The 18409-nt window shown below is 42.2% G+C and overlaps 1 protein-coding gene across 1 annotated transcript; it reads left to right on the top strand.

Annotated features, from left to right (window-relative positions):
• Positions 1 to 2209: 2209 nt before the first annotated feature.
• On the top strand, positions 2210 to 12006 carry LOC139452377 (toll-like receptor 4). The gene is made up of 2 exons (XM_071233836.1): positions 2210 to 2224; positions 6182 to 12006. The coding sequence occupies exons 1-2, from the start codon at positions 2210 to 2212 to the stop codon at positions 8666 to 8668; spliced, it is 2502 nt and encodes an 833-aa protein (XP_071089937.1). The 3' UTR covers positions 8669 to 12006.
• Positions 12007 to 18409: the final 6403 nt, after the last annotated feature.

Here is an 18409-nt window from a genome sequence, read left to right as displayed (position 1 = left end):
CTGCACAGCGAATCGCGGCGCCTTAGACGACTGGGCCACCCGTGCCCCCTACTGGTTGTGAGTGCAGCTTACGGGTGGAATCTCGAGTACCGCACAAATTGTTGTTCAGCGTGGAATAAAGTAGGGGCGGCCCCTTTCTCCACCTGCCATATAATAATCCATATATAATACATACATATATTCTGTTTAAAGTGTGTGTGTGTGTGTGTGTGTGTGTGTGTGTGAGAGTGAGTTAGGTTTTACGCCGCAATATTCCAGCAATATCACGGCTGGGGACACCAGTAATGAACTTCACCCATTTCACCCATTTCACCCATATGGGGAATCGAACACGGGTCTTCAGCATGACGAGGGGACACGGATTGAGACGTCTGAGACCTGTATCACTTCGGGCTTTCCTCCCAAATTAAGCTGATAGGCCGCGATATCACTGGAATACTGTTAAAAGCCAACTTACTCACTCACTCACTCACTCACTCACTCAGCATGGCGAGTGGACGCTTTAACCACCCAACCGATCCCCATTTCCCCACGCCCAAATATTTTTGTAATTCCACCTTTCCTCAGGTTGGCATTAAGTACAATACAATACCGCCTTATGCATGAAGGGGCGGTCGGGTAGCCTAGTGGTTAAAGCGTTCGCTCGTCACGCCGAAGACCTGGGTTCGATTCCCGACATGGGTTCAATGTGTGAAGCCCATTTCTGGTGTCCCTCGCCGTGATATTGCTGGAATATTGCTAAACGCGGCGCAAAACCATACTCACTCACTCCTTATGCGACAATCTCACGTGCAGAGCACTATCGTATATGACGAACTCTCTAAAAGGCGATCGCATGACGATCTCTCTTTAGGTTTTAAAATTCGCTTTAGAGATAGTGAAAGGACCCAGGTTACAATAGCCATCGTTCGCGCATTTCAAGAGCTGCTTTTCCCCAAATCGGGCATACATATTATTGTGCGATTCTTCAGGTCACATGGCTTTTTCTACACGGAAGTGTCGTGCGCAGAAAAGGAATTCCATTATGACGTGTTTAGGTCACGTGTCACTTTAGGTCTTCCAGCCTTTGAGGATCGTTTGATGGCTTCCTGTAATAAACAACCCGGCAGTTCCTCAATGTGACTCCTTGTGATGGATAAACTAAACTGATATTTCATGGCAGGAAGCAATTATAGTTGCTGAAATCTACTGGACACGACAGGGCAATAATCTGTTTGTAGTTGTAATTTTAATTGTTGACCAGGCACGTTTTATTTTCCCATGATGTGGACAATATGAATCAAACAGATTGTTTAAGGAAAGCTATTGAAATTAACATTTTCAATAGCATGGCCAAAATCATCATTATTCGAGCTTTATCATACCGGCCTGTAAATTATTGAATCTGAGCCAGGGAAACCAGTGGTTGATAGCATGAACAACCCACGCCGTCGTGATACTTTTACACACAATCAACCAGATCACACAATCTGATGCACCTGTCCTCATTAAATGTGATGCACCTATCCTCATTAAGTCGACAACCGTGAAGATCCGGAGAGAGAATAGGTCTTCAGCAACCCATGCTTTCCATAAAAGGTTACTGTGCTTGCCGTAAGAGGCGAATAACGGGATCGGGTGGTCAGGTTTGCTGACTTGTTGATGCATGTTATCGTATCCCAATGCGTAGATCGATGCTCATGATATCAATCACTGGACTGTCTGGTCCAGACTCTAATTTACAGACCGCCGTCATGTAGCTGGAATATTGCTGAGTGCGGCGTTTAACAACAAACAAAAAATAGAATAAAAAAATCATTAAGTCGAGGACACAAGTGGCCCAGTCCTCTAAAGACGTCTTGGTTTCATCAAAGTCGTAAACGTCTAATGCCTGCATCAATTCGGGTTTTCCTCCCACATCAAACAGCAACATTTGCTTGTCGTGACAGACGAGGGGCTGAATTCGTGTCATCCTACCCCGACGCCGTGGGACCTGCTGATGCATAATCGTACAGGGAAGCGAAAACTAATTATCTTGTTCAATTATGCATACATACCCGGACGTTTAAAGTAATTTCATTTACTAATGGTATTTTTGCAAATTGAAGCCATTCAAATGTTTCCTCGGGAAACTCCGTTTTCCTCAATCCAACTATGACCATGATGATTATGATGATTGCAGGTTTTATTTCCTATCATTCAGCTAGTGGGCGTTCATCATAGCAGTCGAATGTCCAGCTGCGAGGTAGGTTTCTCTTCTCAGGTGTAGCAGGCTCAAATCATTCCCTGAAAATATCACTCTCGGGCGAGTCTAGCCTTGGTTCAAATTCCGCTGATCCCTGTTTCACCTTCGGCATGTATAGGCTAAAAACTATATGTTGTCGTCAACTAAAGAAGATCTTAAAAAAATATCTAAACCGAACGGCCAAACATGTTTCAGTCGAAATTATAATAAGGAACAGTTATGTCTTTGAACAGATGTTGGGAATCGTACATTCTACATGTGACGTCTTGGATCCTGTTCGGTTCATGACCATAGGTGAGGTGAAATGGGGTTTAATGTCGCGTCCAAGGTTATTGCACTTATGTAGCGACGTGCATGTACGTGTGTGTGTTTGTGTGGCTGCTTGTACTAGTCCGGATTGATGCCGATTTATAGTGCTAGCTCACTGAGATACCATGCCGCAGTTTAATATGAATACCCCACTCAGACACAGTATACTGACTCCGAGCCGACCAGTCCTTGTTTTAGCCCCTCAATGCCGAGCGCCAGACAGGGTAACAACAAGTACCATCTTTTAACGTCTTTTGGTATGACGCGGCCGGGGATCGAACCCCGGACCTTCCGCTCTCCGGGCGGACGCTCTACCACAAGACGACGGAGGCGGTCTTCATGAGCATAGAGCCCTACCCACGAGTATCGCTTCATGGACATCTACAGTCCGTTTGACTCCAAATGCGAACGATGAATTGCAAAATAACTCGAAATCCAGAAAAGTGTATGAAACATCAATACGGTACTTGACCATGAATACCCTGTATCCAACAAAATCTGAATTTTGTTTATTTTAAGACCCATGACGGATGAAGTTCCTTAAGAAACTATCATGTAATTTTGTATAGAAATGTGTACATGACACGTAAGGGGGACAAACCGTGGAAGGCACAGCGCACTGCACGGTCTGTGGTAAGGGGAAATGACAGAGCGTTAGAGGGGCCGTCTCATGATAATTTCGGTCGCAATCTGACTCGCTCATGCCATAGATCTCGTCGTCGGAACTGCTGGTGCCTGAACCGACTGCCACTATTATAGGTTGGACTGTTGCTGGCCGTAGTCCATCTCGTGACCAATAACGTGTCTCTATCTCGTCAACGACTGTGCAACGCCTCCATGTTTCTACTGTTACGAGTTGTTCAACGTCTCGTAATTTGAACGTTGTGTTCGATCGTCCAACGTCACCCTTGACGATGCCCCATACCAACTCGATTGGATTTAGGTCGCAGTGATAAGGTGGCAGTCGTAAGACAGCTTGACCCTGACCCTTGATGTAACTGTCAACTTTATACATGGGGTCAGGTTTCATAGTTTTGATGATTTCATAGAGCTGTGGTTTCGTCGCTCGAGAAGGAAAGGTAATGTTCCTCCGTTGCAGCCAAGTAACCATGTCTCCTTTACGGTTATTAGGGGTTGGAGTCTTGCTTTCTGGATCCTGCACACTATGATACGGTGCATTGTCCATGACAATGAGAGACTTGGTAGGCAAAGCAGGGACTAATTTATCTTTCACCCACTCCAGATATAAATTGCCGTTCATTTCTGTGTGGTAGTCCCTGTTGTCTTTGGCCTTGGCTCTAAAGACGAGGTCACAGTCTGGGAGAAAACCCTGACTAGCAGAACCAGCATGGAGAACTATGAGTCTTTCACCCTTTCCCACTGGTAACTTTCTACCAGACTCCTTACAGTCACCACTGGGTACCCACTGACTGCTGGCTGTGTGTGACGCATTTACCCATGTCTCATCTAAGAAGACGGGCTCATATCCTTCTTCACGTTTCTGCTTGATGATACGAAGGTAATGATTTCGGAGACGAACAATGTCAGACCGTTCACACAACACAGCTCTATTTTCTCCAGTTATCTTTTTGTATTTGTAACCAAATGTATGCAACAGCTGCCATCATGGTCAGTTTCAAGGTGTTTCTTCAAAATTCTTAGGTTTAACAATTGCACGTCTGACTTGATCCCTCTGAAAACTGTCTAATTTATCAACCTTGCGTGGTTTTGACATGTTCCCTACCTCCTTGGCCTGACTATTTGTATCTCGTCGACTAACAACATTTTTAAGTTTCTGAAGGGACATACCAAGAGCTTTTGAAGCTCGTTTCAAGAATTTATTAATTGCATAAAAAGGCTTTGCTCTTTCTGCTTCACTTCTAAAGAAATCATACACATTCAACATCAACTGTTTAACATCTGCTGAGTAGCGCATCTTGGCATTGAATGAACACACGGTAACTGTGTAGCACGTGCAGACCGTGCTTGCGCTGTTCCTTTCACGGTTTGTCCCCCTACACATTTCTATACAAAATTACATGATAGTTTCTTAAAGAACTTCATCCGACATGGGTCTTAAATTAAACAGAATTCAGATTTTGATGGGTACAGGGTATTCAAGACGTGCAACCGGACCCTTGGACCCAATGGTGCAGCACAAAACTATTATCCACCAATCCGACACCAATCTGAGGTGTGAGTAACTCCTTGAGTATCTATTAGGAGCACCTTGATTATGAACTGCCGATAGTCACATCATCACAGGAAATGAGCTCAGAACCGAGAAGTGACGTCAGCACCGGAAATAGCAGTACAAGGTCCATGTAATCTGGAAATGACGTCTTTTGGTAGAAAAAGACCATAAGAGACGTCATTTTCCAATAAAAGTGAGTGACAAACCGGGACGGACGTCACAACCGGAAGTTCGATAATTCCCATGCTGTTTGTGTTCAACTGTAAACGAACGCACTTATTGCACGAAGTGTTTTATTTGATTTTGGTTTGAATGTGAGCGAGTTGTGTTAAACGCTTCTTTTAACAGTATTCCAGTTATATCACGGCGTGTAAGCTTAATGTAGGAGGAACGCCCGAAGTTTTCAGGTCTCAGACGTTTGCCACTTCGGTGAAACCCACGAGCACGGGTATGGTGCTGACAAACATTGAGACATAATCGGGGCGAGCCGGGATTCAAACCCACAATCATAGGTTTCTGATGTACCCAAGGGACGCAACTCTGCACCCAATTGTGGCGCCTTAGACGACATCTGCATTTGGATGTTTGGTTATTGGGAGAGTCACATAATTGGGGCGAACCGGGATTCGAACCCACAATCATAGGTTTCAGGCGTGCCCAATCAGGGCAGCGAATCGCGGCGCCTTAGACGACTGGGCAACCCGTGCCCCCTTTGGTTTGAGAAAGTTAATGGGATGATTAATAGTTGGGAAGATGTAAACGAACTTTTAGATGAAACTATATTTTGTCTCCCACATGTATTAAGATATGCGTATATGCAAAATACATAAATAATTTTGAAAGCATTTTTTAAAACATTATTACACTAAACATGTTCGTATTATTCGGGCACTATTGGAGGGAGTCATGTTCTGTCCTAGAGCGCATGAAGGCGATGGGCAGGTTACCAGTCCTGCTTCATCGACCTATTTTCCCACATCATTTCCGTGTAGTCGGTCTGTCTGTCGAGAGGGGCGATGACAGCATATCACCATGCGGGCGAACCTTGACCCATTTCCGTATAGCGACAGGTCTACAGCATATAGTTTTTTTTCTATATTGGAAACGTTTGCCGAGTTTCCGCGTATTAGCACCTTTGAGTGAGTGAGTTAATATTTAACGTCACATCGGCAGTATTTCAGCCATACCGTGACGAGTAGCACTTTTGTGGTAAGGGTTTGATTGTAAGGTCTAGGTCACTAAATAAATAGGTCAATAAATTTTGGTCCCAGGAATTAAACCCAAAGTACATGTAAATTAAGGTAACTAGAGGCATGGGACTTTCTGTTTAAAGTGTGTGTGTGTGTGTGTGTGTGTGTGTGTGTGTGTGTGTGTGTGTGTGTGTGTGTGTGTGTGTGTGTGTGTGATGTTCTAATTTTGCAAGCGTTTTAAGCACATACATGGTCTGGTTTCAGATGGGTTCCCTTGTATGTATAGCTACATACATGTGCGTATACTTGGCATGCTTGCTCTTCGCCGATGGAATGAAAAATTCTCACATTGTGTGTCCCCCATGCACGTGTGAAAGAGATATGCGCTATGAAGGACTAATGGTCAACTGTATCGGACTGCGCTTAAAGAGCCTTCCTGTTCAGCTTCCCGTCAATACCACGACATTACTTCTCAGCAACAACGAGGTGAAGAATCTGACAGAACAGATGTTTCAACGTTTCTCTCATCTTCGAGCTCTTGACCTCTCCAATAATTCCATCGTTGTTATTCATGAAAATGCGTTCAAAGGAATATCAAAGCTGAAGAAGCTAAACCTACAGTTCAATCAGTTGGTGCTGGACTCGCAAACGTATCACCCCAACGTGTTCAAGGATCTCACGGAATTAGAAGAATTAAGGATCGTAGATAACGTTAACAACACAGATCACCCTCACGCCACATACCCAGACCAGAGTTTTAAACACTTGACATCCCTGAAGGTGCTGTATCTTGATGGACTTCCGACTGATTTTGGTCCTGGATTTGGTCAATTGAGGAATCTGAGGAATCTGACTTTATCAGGGTATAGGAAGTACTGTTCTCTACCCGTGCTGCAGAACACCACATTCACAAATGTACCAACAGTTCAACATCTTAACATCAGCTACTGTGATATAATCCGGACGGACCTTCTCACCTTTCAACCGCTGAAACATATTCAGTTATTAGACATCTCGGATAATAGACATCTTGGGTTTAATAATCTCACCAATGCTACATATGGTCTTCAACATTCGTCTCTACAAATACTTCGAGCTAATCGTATATATCCTACCTGGGACGTATGTTCACATTTACGCGTTTCGCATGTTAAGTACTTGAAACAGACCCAGTTGAGAGAGTTGCATATAGATTGTAATGGCATAATAGGAATAGAATTGAACGTTGTCAATTATCTGCCTCAAAGTCTTGAAAGACTTTTTGCTCGTTGGAACAAATTTCAGTCGGGGTTCATTTTATTTATGAACCCTCGCATGCCTTTAAAGTTTCTGGATATTACGGGAATAAACGTACTTCAAAAGCCTTTCATATCTCTACAAAGACACTTAAGGAACTATCCATTTCCAATCACGTGTCCACCAAATCTTAAAACCATCATTGCACCCTTGTGTTCTCTGAAAGGCCCTATTGGACCCTTACATCTTATTAAGAGTAACATAAGGAAGGTCATTATGAAACATAATTATTTTACCACCCTCGAAGGACCACTTGTAGGTTCTCAGAAATTAGAAATCCTTGACCTTTCCCACAATGTACTTAACACAATTGGAGATAAGGTTTTTGAAAAAGATAATTCAGTTCAAATACTTAACCTAAGTTACAACCATCTTGGGGTAGCTTTAAAAAATGACAAGAGAGGAGATATCTTTGAAAGATTAGGAAAAATTCGACATCTTGACCTTTCAGGAAATTCCATTTCAGATTTGCCTACCAGAATATTTAGAGGTCTGAGAAATGTCAAGACCATAAACTTGACTGACAATAATTTGAATTCGTTTCAGGCCTACCTTAGTAAGAGCATGACAAAGCTTGACCTCGGTGGGAATAAAATACAAATGTTGCCTCCCCACGTTCTGGAGCAATTTGACAAATTACCTAAGTTGTTGGTAAATCTAGGCTATAACCCGATATCCTGTACATGTGAAGGGTTATACTTCTTAAGATGGCTGAGTTACAATATACATCGCGTCCTTGGCGTTGAAGCAATGTCTTGTAGTACGGAGCTCTATATTACAAATCACTCTGAAATTACAAGCTTAGACGTGATTATTGGAATTTTAGCCAAACGGTGTAGTGTTGTCAACATCGTAACCATTTCGGTGTCCTTATCTTTACTCATATTACTTCTTGGGGTTATCTTCGTTGCGATTTGTTATCGTCACAGATGGAAGCTCCGTTACCTCTACCATGTTGGGAGACGGGGCTATCAAGTTCAACACGCTGTAGACAATGTTTCTGATGATTTGTTTGAATACGATGTATTCGTGTCCTATGCAGCGCCGGATAGAAGATTCGTCATTGACGCTATGATGCAAGAGCTTGAGACAAAGGCCGAACTGCGCATGTGCATCCATGATAGAGACTTCCTGCCAGGGGAGGTAATCGCTACGAACATCGTTGACACCATTCAAAGAAGCCGGAAGACCTTGATTGTTTTGTCCCCTTCGTTCCTAAAGAGTCACTGGTGCGAGTTCGAGTACAATATGGCCATTATGGAAGGAGTGCATCGAAGACAGAACATAGTGATAGTAGTTCTGTATGAGTATGTACCGGTCAAGGACTTACCTAAGGACCTGGCGGTAATGTTTCGAAATAACTCCTATTTGGAATACAGCGAGGAGGTGTTCGGAAACGTGGTTTTCTGGCGAAATGTAGTGGAGTCAATAAACACCACGAGAATTGCAGACTGAGGGACTGTCATGTTCAGCCATGGTTACGTATTTACGGCAGAGACAGGCTGTTTCAAAATGTATTCAGTCAATACATCCAATCTCATTAAAATCAGACCTTCGTTCTCGCTACCTCTTAACAAAGATCTGAGGACATTCCATTACAGGTCACGTCAGACCGACCTTGCGCGAACTTTGACCGACCAATGGAATGACCAATCAGAAACCAGCTTTCTCGTGCTTTACGGCACAAATTTCAAATTGGCGACTACGCTTCGAAACATATTTTGACAAATTCTCGATTACAAATTTGAAACCTGAACAAAACAACATTCTGGAATGACTAATAGATGGTCTAGACTGTAAGGATTCAGTAATTAAACCCGTAACTATCGTTCGGAATACACCATGTTAAAGTTTTCGAGATTGCATGATTAGAAATCACATTCCGGCAGTCACTTTCATAATCTGGTAAGCGACGCACTGATTGGTCGGATGAAAGGTCGTTCTGACGTGATCCCTTATGGGATGTCTTCAGATCTTTGTTTAGCGGTCGCGAGAACTAGGATCTGATTTTAATGAGATTGTCATCCCATCCTGCATCAAGGAGATATAGTCTCATGTGTAATTAGTCGTAATCAGTCTTCGCTCCGTAAACCTGATTACTGTTTGTATATATTTTAAATATTTGTCTGTGGAGGAATGTTCTGACATGTTCAGCAATTTCCAATGTATATGACGGTGGCCTGTGGACAATAGATCAGACAATCCAGTGGTTGATATCAACAACCACACTGTTGGTGTACGATAACACGCTATGAACCATGTCTACGATTGTGACCCCCGGATCCACCCAATCGCCTCATACGACCAGCATAGGTTGCCAAGGACCAACACCAACCCGGAATATTGAAGCCTGTTTATTGGTTTCATTTCCCTATTGGCTTCCACCTATGTGTTCTCTGTCCATCGTGTTGTGACAGCATCATCCCTTTGTTGTCAACACCTACTAATGTTATCCTACCAATGTTATCCCACTCATGTATGCAATTGTTGTTACTGTAAATCCTCTACTGTTAATCCTCCACCTACTATATATATCCTGTACTATGTCCCTCATATATACCAAAACTCAAATAGCCAAATCAGGAAAGTACTCAAAAAACCCCTAAATAAACCCAAAATACTACACCCATCCAAAAAAATCGACAGAATAATTACCAAACTACAAACAGGCCATACCAAACTAAATAATCACCGTAAAATAGCTAAACTACACACAACAGGAAACTGCCCACATTGCAAACAACAAGAAACACCAGAACACGTACTCATTCACTGCACACACTACCAAACACACCGAACAACACTACAGACCACCCTAAATCTTAAAACCGGACTTACACTAGAATCAATCCTAAATCCACAAAATAAATTAGAAAAATTCAAAGCCTTAGGCATATACCTAATAAAAACAGGACTAATTAGCCGTATTTAAACCCCAAATAAAATATTAAAACCAAAACTACCTTATTTGATAACCACCCAACACACACAGCTCCCTTAGTTCGTCCCCCACCCACTCTTGGCATTCTTTCCAAATCTCAAAATTTCAAAATTACTATATAAGCAACCCCTAAAGTCCCCCTCCTGGGTTGCACAAACTCACTTTTCACCTTTTTGGAAACACATTAAATGGCCTGGCCGGGCCCGTGTGCGACATACGCTTGCAGTCGGAAAGCGCACGTTAAATCTCCAATATAAGTAAGTAAGTAACCCTCATTCAGTCTTGCTTCACAACGGTATACCGAAACGTCGCTTTTCACAGTATTAAAGAAGTTGGTATCCATAAAATTGTACCTATCCGTCAACTTCTAAGTAATGCCTATCATCAAATTATAGAATATTCCCGTAATATTTCGACGGGAGAAAGTGGCTTCAGCCATGAAAGGAATCCAACCCGGGCCCAATCTCATTTAAATCGGACCTTAGTTCTCGCTACCGCTAGACAAAGATCTGAAGACATCCCTTTAGGGGTCACGTCAGAACGACCTTTCGTCCGACCAATGAGAGCGTCGCTTACCAGTTCATGACAGTGAGATTTCTAATTATACAACCTCGAAAACTTTTACACGGGGTATTCCGAACGATTGTTACAGGTTTAACGACTGAATCCATACAATCTAGACCATCCATTAGCCGTTCCGGAATGTCCTTTTGTTTACGTTTCAAATTTGTAATCGAGAATTTGACAAAATATGTTTCGAAGCGTAGTCGCCAATTTAAAATTAGTGCCGTAAAGCACGAGAAAGCTGCCTTCTGATTGGTCATTCTAGTGGTCGGTCAAGGTTCGCACAAGGTCGATCTAAGCCGTAATGGGATGTCCTCAGATCTTTGTTTAGCGGTAGCGAGAACTAAGATCTGATGAGATTGACCCGGACCTTCGGCGTGACGAGTGAAAGTTTTAACCACCTCTCCTCAAAGTATTTTAAGGGGTTTAGTGTAAACGTAGTGTAAATGTGACCAACCCTGAGATAAGGGACCTTATCTATGAAAAATCGAACAATAGTTATCATTGTTTATAATTCTACGAATACTTCCTCTATTACATCAGAAGTACTCCCTCCCACCTCAATCATCTGTCTCCAGTAAACTAATGTTTGGAAAGACGTGAGGTTTCCTACCTTCAAGCACATAGGTGCTCTGAGCTGCTAGTGCTGAAGGGGAGATAACTGGCGTTGTACAGTTGACAATAAAGAGGACTTCAGTTATAAATCTGAAAGTTTTAGTATGGTGTGACAAATGACCTTGGCGATGAAAAATCTCATTTTAACTTCTTAATATATTTTAATACTAGTACGGTATCTGAAGACCATAAAAATACAATTCATAAGCTTCAATCCGTATTTATTACTGAGATTCATGGCACCACACAGTTAGACTCATTTACTGCAAGGTCCCATTTTCAGCCTTATAACTGTTTATGTTTAGAAACGGCAACCATTATATAATATCTGCTCAACTGAAAGTAGTTATGAATCCTAAAATGTTTTGAAATGGTTTTATTACATCACGAGAGAAAAATAGGATAGATGTCCGCGCATGTTGCAATTTTTACGAAAGTAAGTTAACGTCAAACGTCTTACTTGATGGCGTCACAGCACAATTGTATCCCAGCACTCACAAGGTCCCTTTTCTACTGGCGAGCCACACATGTCGTTGGAACGCGAGTCAACAATATTCGGGCTATGTCACAATTACCTGTAATTAAAACACATCTGTGACGTCATTCTATTGTTTGACCGCTCCATTATTTTTTCGGGAATGGAGAGTTGCTTGTCAACTGTACAATATCTTAAAGCAGCATTTGAATTTTTCAAATATTTTCAACTACAGAATATTTTGTCAAAGTGTAAAAGTAGGGATGAGTTTTAAGTAGGGGAATATTCTCGTAACTCTCCATTCCTTAAAAATAATGGGCCTCTGCCTCTGCAGGACCTCTGCTCCATTATTTCTAAGGAATGGAGAGTTACTCGGACATCCCCCTCTACATAATCGAGTCTGAGCATGAACAACGATTCCTGCCATCGGAGTTCAATGACACAGAATTAACCAAGTCGATCCCCATCTATTCGACCCTTACTGGTGTACTGGTGTGAACTTTGACACGGAATCCCGTCTGAGTAAAGCTTATGTGACCTTCTAATGTTCATGTGATGTGATTTATTTTTTTCGGTTCATTTGCATAAAACTTTGTACATATCATTTCGTTTCTTTGATGGATATAACGTTTACTTTGTAATGGTTATATCCATAAATAAAAATATAATGTAAATAAACCTTTTGTAGAGTAATAAACAAGAAATGACTGCACGATATTGTTTATTTAATGAGGATGGTAAAACAAACGCGAACAGTATTCTAATTAAATGAATGTGTGAATATTGCTGTAAGTCGCATTCAGCAACGTTGTGTAAGTCGCATTCAGCAACGTCGTGTACGTCGCATTCAGCAACGTCGTGAACGCCATTGACGTTTGTTGGCAATAATTCCTACTAATGTAAGGAGCGGCACAAGGGGCGGTATATAAACCATTTCGAATCGCTTGACAGCCCGGGCCAAGTCGGACCGAACGCAAGCCAAACACTTCTGATAGAGACTATGTTGAGAATGTTGGGGGAAAAGGGTTTCACTTTGAGAACCGTGTTTGCTTTAGCTACCGCGATCTGAGACACTATAAAGTGGTATATAGGTAGATATAATACTACTCTATAGATGAAAACAAATTTTATGATACGTTTGGTGATTTTGACAGCCGGAGCCAAGTCGGACCGAACACTTATGAGACTGTTGAGAGTTTGGGGAGAAGAGGTCTACTTGAACCAACGTGCCTGCTCTAAATACGATGAACAGTGACATTATAAAGTGGTATTTACTTTGATATAGTACTATCCTGTAGATGTAAACGCTAAACTGACAGATGGAAATTTGTATCACGATAGCTAGAAATATTTGATACGTTTCAAATCCTATTTCGTTAAACGATTGCTCGTTTACATGTTACCTAGATCAGCTACGCTTACACACAGCTCCACTTTCTGATTTGGAAGCGATTTACTCGCAATCACTTAATTATGGCGCACGTTTCTAGTTTATGATTGTTCATTAATGTCATGTGTGTTTGTTGCATCAATAATATGTAGGTGTGGGCGTCGATAATGGCGTAATTAGCCAATAATAACTTGGCCCGTCTTGGCCTGGTCCTGCCCGGACGACTTTTAGGCAATCCAATTGCATTGCCTTTTACTATTTCAAAGCTAATCCCGTGTGTTTCAATATAATTTGTTATTTATTCGTTGATATTGTAAGCGATTTACTAATTTTACAATTTAATTCTATACGTACCGATTTATGAGTTAACCATCGGGTTGTGGGAAAAACACAAAACGCACCTTGCAATAAGCTTTATGGCCCTACAACTTCCCATGGTGAGGGAGTTGGACTATACTAATTGGACTAACGAGTCTATGCAAAGACCAATCAAAATCGCGTAACGAAATCGACATCCGGTTTGTAAACTGCCGTGGAGATTTCAGTCGATTACAGGATTTGCAAAGCATGTGTACCGTCAACATGCCTTCAACAGAAATTTTCCAAATCGTCCATGTTTATAATCAAGGGGATCATGTGATTTGAAGCACTCCCCAAAGTATGACCCGTTTTATTACAGTATAGATCTCGATTATCGATCAGATCGTCTTCACTGGCGCGCCATTTTGTTTGAAGCAAAGGCAAGTGATATGAGAGGTGGAAGCTGATTGGTCAACAGGAGGGACATAGAAAGGACATAACTCGTAATAGCCACTGGTGGCGCTACGATCGAACCACGAAATTCCAGCGTAGTTCGGCAAGGTTAGAACTTGACTTTTACAGTCAGTTAACTCCCTTGCCTGGGGAAGACGTGGTCCAATTGATCTAAGCAAAACATTCAATAATGCATCATACATACGTCAACAATATACAGTTACATAAATATTTCTTTCAGCATCGGTTTATAATGAACATCTATTAAAAATCCTTTTCTACAGGTTTAGTAAAACACTTCTACTTTTATTTATGCCAGATGATATTATCCGCAGATACAGATTCCATTTGAAATGAAACTATACATTATCACATATTTACATAAATGTTTCTTTAAACATAGAAACAACATGGGCACCTACCGAAAAACACTGTTATTATTTTGTTTCTGGTATATCAATATACATTATCTTGTATTTACATAAATGCTAAATTGTATATGCGTATATCGTGAAATCTACCGAAAATCATTATCTACAAACAGTGAGTGAATTACACATTTGTCACGTTGTCACTATTGCAGACATGTAGTGACGAAAAATACAACAGGAAATTCGCATGCAAAACCTGTTTCCAACCCCCTGCTTCAAGAAGTACAGACCTTGGTGAGGTGAGTTGAGGTGAGGTGAAAAGGGGTTTAACGTCGCGTCCAAGATTATTGCACTTATATAGCGACGTTCATGCACGTGTATATATGTGTGTGTGGCTGCTTGTACTAGTCCGGACTGATGCCGATTCATAGAGCTAGCACACTGAGATACCATGCCGCAGTTTATCATGAATTCCCCACTCAGACACAGTATACTGACTCCGAGCCGACCAGTCCTTGTTTTAGCCCTTTAATGCCGAGCGCCAGACAGGGTAACAACAAGTACCATCTTTTAACGTCTTTTGGTATGACGCGGCTTGGGATCGAACCCCGGACCTTCCTCTCTCCGTGCTGATGCTCTACCATTAGACCACGGAGGCGGTCCGTACAGACCTTGGCATGTGCATGCTACTGGACTTACATGAAGACTTAAACATACGTTTGTTATTTCCTTTGTTGGAGATTTACTGTATAACAGGGGGCCTTTTTGAATATGGGAAGACACATGTGCTCAGTACTTATATGTAATATTCCCTCAATTCACAATTTCCAATTCTTTATATGTGGCATTTCACGTGATAAAATATTTGTCAAACTTTGTTCATTTTCCCCATGTTGATCAACTAAGCGGCAAAAGAAAGTATAGTGTGGGGTCATTGTGTGGGGCGGTATTGTGGAGATCAGAAGACTGATTTGGTGATTATACAGGGAAACCTGAACGCTGTGCAGTACAGAGACCAAGTGCTGCAGCCAGTTGTGCTTCCGTTCTTACAAACCCAACAGCAGGAGACATTGTTTCAACACGACAACGCCAGGCCCCAAAATGCAAGACTGACTCGGAACTTTCTAAACCAGCAGAACGTTGACGTTTTGCCCTGGCCTGCCCACTCACCCGATATGAATCCTATTGAACATCTTTAGGACCATCTTCACAGACACATTAGAGCACGCCATCAGCCTCCCGCCAACAGACAAGAATTGCAGCAGGCCCTGAGAGACGAGTGGCAACGGTTGGTTGGTTGGTTGGTTTGTTGTTTAACGCCGCACTCAGCAATATTGCAGCTATATGACGGCGGTCTGTAAATAATCGAATCAGGACCAGACAATCCAGTGATTAATATCATGAGCATCAACCAAGTCAGCGAGCCTGACCACCCGATCCCGTTGGTCGCCTTTTACGACAAGCATAGTCACCTTTTACGGCAAGCATGGGTTGCTGAAGACCTATTCTACCCCGGAATCTTCACGGGTCGAGTGGCAACGGATTCCAGTCCACGTCATCAGTAGACTGATGTCATCGATGAGGCGGCGTATCACAGCATGCATTGAGGCAGCTGGAGGTCATACACGCTATTGAAGGCAACTGTGTCGACAATATACTTGTAGTGTGTCTGACAATTTTTTGGTGACATTTCAGACAACTTTTGAAAATGAAATTTCTTTCCCCACCATTGTTTACCTTGAGCTTACATTACCTGTGATTGCACAATTTCATTCAAACTATGGTTGATCAATCATTTGTTACCCCTACCTAGATTATATTATAATTCACAACAAAACCTCTTTTATTGTTATTTTTTTCCATCAATCATGGAACTCGACCTATACTTTCTTTTGCCGCCCAGTTTAATACCACCCCGTCGTAGGGTTTACGAAACGACTGCTGTGCACTTGCGGAACAGTACTGTCGTAAAGGGGTACGTAATTGTGAGCAGTAGTTTATGGATGAAACTGTTTTTGTGGAATCACTTACCTGTGCTTAAAAAGCATACGACTCTCGTTGCTGCATTTGGAGGGTCCAAGTAACCCAATCTATACAATGACAGGGAACGGTTGAAAGAATTTGTGTGGGGTGTAGGGAGAGTAGGCATCTTTATCAGTAGGTCATAGTGTTCTCTCATGATATCAACGTTTAGTGTTATTTGAATGATGAAGATGTTGGTTTATACAATGAGTTTTTTCAGCTGAATACAAAATATCTATCCTGCGATCGTATGTGTAATCAGAAGAATATATGCCACTGTAAGCCACATGCAGACGTAATGCACTTTCGTAAATTCACACGGTATTCCAAATCCTCATTAGAATGATACGGGTTAGAATTCGCCTGCTTGGCCAACGGTCTCAGTACGGCTCCTCGTGTCTTCACTAAAGTGGTTAAAGTTGCGCTGTCAGAGTTAAGAAAATATAGACATGCAATTTCGGGCTATCTTGACGATTCACTGTTGCAAGGTGACATAGAACATCAGTGTGAAAATAATGTGTCAGACACGACTAGGTTGTTTGATTCTTTGGGATTCACAATTCACCCCAAGAAGTCTCAACTTATTCCAGCCACATCAGTTACCTATTTGGGCTACGTTCTCAACTCAAGGGCGCCGCGATTCGCTGTGCAGAGTTGCGTCCCTTGGGCACGCCAGAAACCTATGTTTGTGGGTTCGAATGCCGGTTCGCCCCGATTATGTTTCTAGGTTTGTCAGCACCATACCCGTGCTCGCGGGTTTCACTGAAGTGGTAAATGTCTGAGACTTGCATCACTTCGGGCTTTCCTCCCACATCAAGCTTACGCGGTGATATAACTGGAATAATGTTGAAAGAGCGTTAAACACAACTTACTCACTCACTCTCAACTCAGAGGATATGACGGTTAGTTTAACAGGAGTGTTACAGGAAGGTTCGAGAGTTACCCGACTGATGTCTTGCCAATAGGTTGTGGCTGTCCGCTGCTTATCTCCCGGGCGTCGAAACCATTGTGGCTGATCGTGAGTCATTTTTTAAAAAAAGTATCCGTTCGTTCGTGAGGGTATTACATAGTGTGTAATACAGCTGTTTAAACAGTGATATCTCATGTAGTATTACCATTTTTATGTCATAGGTACAAAGTAAAGAAACTGTTAATATTGTGTTTCTTTAAAACAGAGCTCTCGTTAATATTGTCAGCGCGTATGTTGACGGGGAAATTAGCTCAGATTGAAGACGACGAATACGTTGAGTCCAAACTTCTTTAGTAAGCAATAACAAATACAGCAAATACAATTACTAATAGAAATATGTCGAGCGGAGATTCCAACTCAACTACTTCAAGTCAAGTACAGCAAGCAGGTGTATCCTTCTCGCGGCAATACATGCAGGCGACTAACAGGATCTGGTGGTCAGGCTCGCTGACTTGGTTGATGCATGTCATCGTATCTAAATTGCGTGGATCGATGCTCATGATGTCACTCACTGGACTGTCTGGTCCAGACGCGATTATTTACAGACCTCCGTCATATAGCTGGAATATTGTTGAGTGCGGCATAAAACAGTAATAATTAACCTAACCATAACATACAGGTGCAGTCGTAATACTAGACTAATTAACAGTAAACATATATACAAAAATACACTATTGGACAACAATGGCCCGACAAAGAGACAATGGTGTTGCCCTGGACATTGGGCTTATCAGTGTGTTTACAGACATGGTGAGGTGAGGTGAAATGGGGTTTAACGTCGCTTCCAAGGTTATTGCACTTATATAGCGACGTGCTGTAGGTGTTTGTGTGTGTGTGTGTGTATGGCTGCTTGTACTAGTCCGGACTGATGCCTATTTATAGTGCTAGGCCACTGAGATACCATGGCGCAGTTTAACATGAATACCCCACTCAGACACAGTATACTGACTCCGAGCCGACCAGTCCTTGTTTTAGCCCCTTAATGCCGAGCGCCAGACAGGATAACAACTAGTACCATCTTTTAACGTCTTTTGGTATGATGCGTCCGGGGATCGAACCCCGGACCTTCCGCTGTCCGGGCGGACGCTCTACCAC

This window comes from Haliotis cracherodii, unplaced genomic scaffold (assembly GCF_022045235.1).
Source record: "Haliotis cracherodii isolate W230 unplaced genomic scaffold, xgHalCrac1.p SCAF_9, whole genome shotgun sequence".
Classification (NCBI taxonomy): Eukaryota; Metazoa; Mollusca; class Gastropoda; order Lepetellida; family Haliotidae; genus Haliotis; species Haliotis cracherodii.
The sequence above is the reverse complement of the archived record's forward strand: the minus strand, read 5'-3'. Positions and strand labels throughout refer to the sequence as shown.